We start from the raw sequence: 8,247 nt of genomic DNA, 5'->3' as shown, positions 1-8,247 counted from the left end.
GATTCACAGCTTTGTTCTCACTACCGCCACTCCCTCTCCCTCTTTGCTTGACCACCACTGCTTTCTCTTGTGCGTACGCGTGTTCTCTCTCCTTTTCTTTTTAAACATGAGTGATTAAAATGACGTCGTGTTGCATTTTAGCAAAAGTTGATTGTGGTTCAACTTCTTGCTGAGCAGCTGCTGAGGTTTTTTGCTGAACCCCATGTAGTCCCCCCTCCCACAGCCTAAATGCACCACCCCCATTCAAATGTGTCTGTGATTTTATGTTATTATTATTATTATTAGTTTATTTGTAAGGGACAAGTACAGAGCAACATTGATGTTGCAGAAGCACTGTACGATGTGCTGTACATGTGTATATAACCAAAAATAATGTCCAACACCAGTCCCTTGATGGGCATTGACGGGTCAAGTAATCATTAAAATGAGATGTTACAGTTTAAAATCAGTGCATATATTAATAAAGCAAGAGCAGCAACCATCAATGACAACAGACAAAACATATCACAAAACATTTTAGCATGAACAAATAATGACTAGTTGGTGTCATGATAACTGGACTTGACTGTTGTAGGAAACATTTTAAAATCCAGAACCTGCTTTGAACTGGCAGGTCGGGAATTTCAGAGGGTTGTGCCTTTAATGGAGAACGCAGTTGATCAAAGGAAGTCTGACAGTGTCTAATTCTAGTTTCCTTCTGGTGTATTTCGGGTGTTAGTGGCAGTATAGTGACGTCTAGTCATGAAAGTGTTGAGGATGGGTGGAGCTAGATGGTGGAGACATTTAAATGTAAGTGTGAGGTTGGAGTAATTAATAAAATGATCAAAACTGAGAAAATTATACTTTTTACAATATTGTAATGATGAAATCTCAGGTATTTCTTGAACTTTGATAGCTTGGTTAGAAAGGTTTGTTAGTGGTTTAATGCCTGAGACCAAGAGGTTATGCAGTATGAGAGATGTGAAAATATCATTTCATGTATAGATAATAGAGTTGTATGAAATGGTAATCAGTGTCTGATTTGCCTAAAGGTTTGAAGATTCTACCTAACTTTATTATGTTTGTCAAATCTTAGCTGAGGGTCCAAAACAATTCCAAGATACTTAAACTCCTGAACTGTCTCTCGTTCACTGTGTTTTATCCTCACTTGTAAAGTGTTTGTGATTGTGATTTTTCTGGCTGAGAAGCACATAGAGACAGTTTTTCAAACATTCAGTGTTTGGCAGGAAGTGTCAGTGTGCCACCTTGCCCGAGCAGTCTGTTAGTTTGGCTGCAGCAACAGTAGGTGTTTTTGCTGCCACAAATAAAACTGTATCATCAGCATACATTTGTAGCCCAATTCAGAGATGTCATTGACTTTATATTGTGTTAAAAAAATTGTTTTGCTTTGGATCTGGTTAAAGGTTTATTTTTTCTCTTTTAATGGAGCTAAACTAGCAGTTTCCCTCCGCCTCCAGCTCCACACATTATGTCTGTATTGAACACTCAAAAATGAATCTATCTGTTGTCTTTTAGTCACTAAAATGTTTCTCTTCTTTCTGTGACCAGTTGGTACACTTACAGTGGATTCTGTGAAACACCTTTTCCACCAACGCTTGACCCCTCTAAATCTGGCAGCGCTCTGTTCATCAAGACTCCTGGCGCAGCCTGTGGATCTGTTGGAGTCTTCACCTACAATCGACTGAATGGATCCACAAATTTAAACGATGGAAAAATAGCTGTCATGTTCTCTAATCCTTTTGATTTCAACTGGTACTCTAACTGGTATGCGGTGGGAGTCTTTGACATGGCCACAACATGTGATTATGATCTTTATTATAAGATGTATTACGATGTAGGGGAAGGGTTTGTCAGAGGTAAAGCTGCAGACGGCAGTCTGATTTACGAAAGTAAACTTGTTACCATCAAAGCCTCCATGTCAGACAGTTACCAACCTGTCATCAAGGTGCAAGTTTGCGAAGTGTGAAGTTAGAAAGTTGAAATTTTAAGCAACCAGGGTTGGAAATGAACGGGGGCTCGGGGTAAAACGCCCCTAAAAGAATGTAAAGTTGCCTTTGAATTGGGATAACGGGGCTTTTAAATGTAAAATAACCAGTTAAACAAAGACTTAATATGTTTTAGAAAGTGTGTCCTGATTTAGTTCCAAAGCTGTCAGAGTGCACGTTATTTTAAACCACAGAGAACAGAACATGAAGACAATCAACATTTCCTACCTGCTACAAACCTGTCAGGCCTGATTCTTTCTGCATTATCTATCTATCTATCTATCTATCTATCTATCTATCTATCTATCTATCTATCTATCTATCTATCAGTCAATCAATCAATCCCAGTTGGCCCAGTAAAACAGAAAGTAGTTAGTTTAAGTCAAATAAATTAATCTACTCAAATGTTGATGCGATCAAACACATTTTTACTGAACTGATTTTTTATCTAAAAACTAAAAAACGTGCTGCACTGACTGGTTAAATACTGGTTAACTGACTGGTTAAATACTGGTTAACTGACTGGTTAAATGACTGGTTAAATACTGGTTATTTGAGTGGTTGAAAACTGGTTGACTGTCTGGTTAAATGTTTCTATCTATATATCTCTACATCTGTTCTCAGTCACTCAGGTCTATAAGACAAATAAAATCTGAACATTAATAAAATGGTCTGAAGTGTGTTTGTTAATTTGACAAAATGCAAAATTGAACATTAATGTCAAATTACTACAGAACAAAACTATGAAAGTGCTCAATGTTAAATAAATAAAAGAAAACATGAAATATGAATAAAATGATTTAAATACATAAACGAACAAACTATTTAGTGAAACAACTGAAGGAAATATTAAAACTCACCTCAATATTATGAAATGTTATTCCATCATTTATTTTCATGTAACAGTCTCATCCTGCCTGGACTTTGTGTGTTTTGGACTCTTTGAGGTTTCCTGTGTTGCACTTCTGTTGAGTCCTTCGTAGGGCTGGACTACGCAGCGAGATCAGCGGGTTAGCGAGGTGTGTCGAGCCTGCAGGGTTTCAATGTCATGAAGGTGTCTCTCTGTTAACCTGCTACATCGCCATGGCAACTCTCTGTTAACCTGCTACATCACCATGGTAACTCTCTTTTAACCTGCTACATCACCATGGTAACTCTGTTAACCTGCTACATCGCCATGGTTACTCTCTGTTAACCTGCTACATCACCATGGTAACTCTGTTAACCTGCTACATCACCATGGTAACTTATGCTGCAAACTTTACCTGGTCCGGAGCAGGTTTTAATTTCGGGTTAAATCGGCAATAAAGCGCCGCCCTTTCTCTGACCACCTGATTTGTTTAAGACTGCTGGTATATTCTTCATATCTCTCCGTTATAATGATCTGTTCCTCCTGACTGAAGCAGGCGGCACGTGATTGGTCCATTTCGTGGGGGAAAAGAGTCAAATGACGCCAAACGCCCCCTTTCATGGGGACGCGCACAGAACCTGAAGCAGAAAGCCTGAGTTAACAAAGAAAGTTCATAACTACCGTCGTGATATAAATTATCTCTGATCGTGAGTTTAGGGTTTGTTGATCCAGCTCACACAAAGAAAGGCTGGGTATGTTGAACGTGCTTCGTAGTACAACCCTCTGCCCTGCTCCCTGTGTTTCCCCAGCCAATCAGCTCCCTGTGTTTCCCCAGCCAATCAGCTCCCTGTGTTTCCCCAGCCAATCAGCTCCCTGTGTTTCCCCAGCCAATCAGCTCCCCTCTTTTTCTGTTCGGTGTCTGTTGAGTCGTCTGCGTTTGTACTGTGGTTATGGTCATTGTTCCTGGTCTCAGAGTCTCCTGTGACTTTTGAATTATTTCATTAAATATTTGATCCTGCCTGCTGTCACCTGCTCCACTCACCCACCTGACAATAACAGTTTTATTTAAATTATAGACATTTAAACTTCTAAAGTCAACTTTTATTTCATAATGGCATTTCCTCAGTGATGTTTATATTTCATATCAGGTTTTAGTTAATAATGTCACTTTTCATTTTCAGTTGCTTTGGCTCAATCCTTAAATGAAAAATCATGATTCTCCAAACAGTGTGTGAAATTCTCAAATGCAGTTGTTGGATCTGGCAGGAGTGCGTTTGGTTATTAGTAATAATTCATAATTATCAGAGAAATTATTAATTTAAGATGTGTGAGGAGCACGGTTGGTTATATAAGTTAGTCTCATAAAAGAGTTAATCTAGAATATTAATATGAGGGATATCAACATTCACAGGTGAATGAAGAAGGTTTGAATTGGAGCTCTGACTCCCTCAATCAGCCGCTCTTCACAATACATAAACACAATAATGACAAAAGAATCTCTTTAAACATACCAGTGTTTATTAAACAATAAGAGTTAACAAAGTTAGCTGATCATGGAGAAGGCGGGACCTTCTCCTCGCTCGGTTACAATGGACAGGCAAAGATGTCTGCCTCCAGCTGGCCAGAGCATTCGACACTGATAAAAAAACAGCTGGGACACCGAGTGATTGAACTCGGGACAAATGCTGGTTCATGGCTCATCATAACTTACTGGGATATTTTACAATCATGCCCCCCATCATGCCCTCCATCATGCCCTCCATCATGCCCCCCATCATGCCCTCCATCATGCCCCCCCATCATGCTCCCCATCATGCCCCCATCATGCCCTCCATCATGCTCCCCATCATGCCCTCCATCATGCCCTCCATCATGCCCCCCATCATGCTCCCCATCATGCCCCCCATCATGCCCCCCATCATGCCCTCCATCATGCCCCCCATCATGCCCTCCATCATGCCCCCCATCATGCCCCCCATCATGCCCTCCATCATGCCCCCCATCATGCTCCCCATCATGCCCCCCATCATGCACCCCATCATGCCCCCCATCATGCCCCCATCATGCCCCCCATCATGCCCCCCATCATGCCCCCCATCATGCCCTCCATCATGCTCCCCATCATGCACCCCATCATGCCCCCCATCATGCTCCCCATCATGCCCCCCATCATGCTCCCCATCATGCCCTCCATCATGCCCCCCATCATGCCCCCCATCATGCTCCCCATCATGCCCTCCATCATGCCCTCCATCATGCCCTCCATCATGCCCTCCATCATGCACCCCATCATGCCCCCCATCATGCTCCCCATCATGCACCCCATCATGCCCCCCATCATGCTCCCCATCATGCCCTCCATCATGCCCCCCATCATGCTCCCCATCATGCCCCCCATCATGCCCCCCATCATGCCCCCCATCATGCTCCCCATCATGCCCCCCATCATGCTCCCCATCAGGCCCCCATCATGCCCCCCATCATGCTCCCCATCATGCCCTCCATCATGCCCTCCATCATCCACCCCATCATGCCCCCCATTATGCCCTCCATCATGCCCCCCATCATGCTCCCCATCATGCCCTCCATCATGCCCTCCATCATGCACCCCATCATGCCCCCCATCATGCTCCCCATCATGCACCCCATCATGCCCCCCATCATGCCCCCCATCATGCTCCCCATCATGCCCTCCATCATGCCCCCCATCATGCCCTCCATCATGCTCCCCATCATGCCCTCCATCATGCTCCCCATCATGCCCTCCATCATGCTCCCCATCATGCCCTCCATCATGCTCCCCATCATGCCCTCCATCATGCTCCCCATCATGCCCTCCATCATGCCCCCCATCATGCCCTCCATCATGCTCCCCATCATGCCCTCCATCATGCTCCCCATCATGCCCCCCATCATGCCCCCCATCATGCCCTCCATCATGCCCCCCATCATGCCCCCCATCATGCCCCCCATCATGCTCCCCATCATGCCCCCCATCATGCCCTCCATCATGCTCCCCATCATGCCCACCATCATGCCCTCCATCATGCTCCCCATCATGCCCCCCATCATGCCCTCCATCATGCTCCCCATCATGCCCACCATCATGCCCTCCATCATGCTCCCCATCATGCCCCCCATCATGCCCTCCATCATGCTCCCCATCATGCCCCCCATCATGCCCTCCATCATGCTCCCCATCATGCCCACCATCATGCCCTCCATCATGCTCCCCATCATGCCCCCCATCATGCCCCCCATCATGCCCCCATCATGCTCCCCATCATGCTCCCCATCATGCCCTCCATCATGCCCTCCATCATGCTCCCCATCATGCCCACCATCATGCCCTCCATCATGCTCCCCATCATGCCCACCATCATGCCCTCCATCATGCTCCCCATCATGCCCCCCATCATGCCCCCCATCATGCTCCCCATCATGCCCCCCATCATGCCCTCCATCATGCTCCCCATCATGCCCTCCATCATGCTCCCCATCATGCCCCCCATCATGCCCTCCATCATGCTCCCCATCATGCCCCCCATCATTCCCTCCATCATGCTCCCCATCATGCCCCCCATCATGCCCTCCATCATGCTCCCCATCATGCCCCCCATCATGCCCCCCATCATGCTCCCCATCATGCTCCCCATCATGCCCTCCATCATGCCCTCCATCATGCCCACCATCATGCCCTCCATCATGCTCCCCATCATGCCCACCATCATGCTCCCCATCATCATCATGCCCCCCATCATGCCCTCCATCATGCTCCCCATCATGGCCCCATCATGCCCTCCATCATGCTCCCCATCATGCCCCCCATCATGCCCTCCATCATGCCCTCCATCATGCTCCCCATCATGCCCCCCATCATGCCCCCCATCATGCCCCCATCATGCCCCCCATCATGCCCCCCATCATGCCCCCATCATGCTCCCCATCATGCCCCCCATCATGCTCCCCATCATGCCCTCCATCATGCCCCCCATCATGCCCCCCATCATGCCCCCCATCATGCTCCCCATCATGCCCCCCATCATGCTCCCCATCATGCTCCCCATCATGCCCCCCATCATGCTCCCCATCATGCTCCCCATCATGCCCCCCATCATGCTCCCCATCATGCCCTCCATCATGCCCCCCCATCATGCCCCCCATCATGCTCCCCATCATGCTCCCCATCATGCCCTCCATCATGCCCCCCATCATGCCCTCCATCATGCCCCCCATCATGCCCCCCATCATGCCCCCCATCATGCTCCCCATCATGCCCCCCATCATGCTCCCCATCATGCCCCCCATCATGCCCCCCATCATGCCCTCCATCATGCCCCCCATCAATCCCCCATCATGCTCCTCATCAATCCCCCATCATGCTCCTGTGGGCAAGTAGGCAAGTCCTTTATCGTCTCTTTGACATATTTATTTATTTTAAACACTGCTGAACACATACGAAGCCCTTAATGGACTCGGACTGAGCTACGTGCTAACTCCCTTATTAACTATCTGCCTTCAAGAACACTGATCATCTGCTGCTGGTTTATTGGAGATTCCAGCAACCGCTGAAAGAAGATCAGGGATGCAGCCTTCATCAGTAACGCCCAAAAACTGTGGAACAAACTACTGATAGATATCCTAAATATCTTTAAAAGAAAGCTAAAAACGTATCTCTTCACTTAAGTCTTTAACTGGCTTTTCTCAGTCTGCTTCACACTTAAACACTACTGCACTTCTTTAAAATGTTGCATTTTATACATTCTATGTATTCTGTTTTAACTTGTTTTTATTTATTTATTATCATTATTATTCAGTATTAACTCTATTTTATGTGTCAGTGGATTTTATCTTCCATCTTTTATTATGCATTCTATGTATTTTTAGTTTCACTATCTATTTCATCTTATTTTTATTATTAGTATCAAGTGGTTTTCATTTCCCTCTTATGTCACATGGGTGCTGAGGTTTGTTTTTGAAAATGGAGAAATGTAGAAAGAAATCATGTGACCAGTTCAGGTCAGGAAAGTACATGACTGTGTGATGTGTGTGTGTGTATATATGTATAAACACATATATGTACCACTGTTTGTACAGTATGTTTTCACACTGTGTGAATGTTTGAGTGCTTCATGGAAAAGCATCTGAAGAACATACAAGACGACTGATCTGAGATGAATTATACTTCATACACGGATCATAAAGAGACACAGTTCTTATTATACATCCATGTTCTCTCCTGACCTGAGCTGATCACATGATTGATGTTTGGTAAGCTAATAGGCTTTTCCTCGGCATCCCGGATGTTCAGATCTGAATTTTACATCTTGAACTTTTAGATCTGACTTGAGAACCTAAAATAAATATATACTGGAAATAAAGTTTTTAAAATTTCACAACTTGAAAGTGACT

General features: G+C 45.5%; 2 protein-coding genes across 2 annotated transcripts in view; one reads left to right on the top strand and one right to left on the bottom strand.

The window, feature by feature from the left end:
- LOC121884388 (DELTA-sagatoxin-Srs1a-like) overlaps positions 1 to 2,657 on the top strand; it is a 5,604-nt gene extending 2,947 nt beyond the window's left edge. Inside the window, exon 4 of the mRNA XM_042393174.1 lies at positions 1,549 to 2,657. Within this exon, the coding sequence (XP_042249108.1) occupies positions 1,549 to 1,966 (418 nt within the window). The 3' untranslated portion in view covers positions 1,967 to 2,657. The remainder of the gene's footprint in view (positions 1 to 1,548) is intronic.
- A 2,635-nt stretch (positions 2,658 to 5,292) lies between these two features.
- LOC121884738 (harpin HrpN-like) lies at positions 5,293 to 6,096 on the bottom strand. Its single transcript, XM_042393710.1, has one exon. It carries the CDS (start codon positions 6,094 to 6,096, stop codon positions 5,293 to 5,295), a length of 804 nt encoding a protein of 267 aa, XP_042249644.1.
- Between the last annotated feature and the right edge of the window lie 2,151 nt (positions 6,097 to 8,247).

This window comes from Thunnus maccoyii, chromosome 18 (assembly GCF_910596095.1).
Source record: "Thunnus maccoyii chromosome 18, fThuMac1.1, whole genome shotgun sequence".
Taxonomy (NCBI): domain Eukaryota; kingdom Metazoa; phylum Chordata; class Actinopteri; order Scombriformes; family Scombridae; genus Thunnus; species Thunnus maccoyii.
The sequence above is the reverse complement of the archived record's forward strand: the minus strand, read 5'-3'. Positions and strand labels throughout refer to the sequence as shown.

What these genes read in the sequence shown, in the direction of transcription:
- LOC121884738 (XM_042393710.1), bottom strand. Translation starts at nt 6,096, where the DNA reads ATGGGGGGCATGATGGGGGGCATGATGGGGAGCATGATGGAGGGCATG.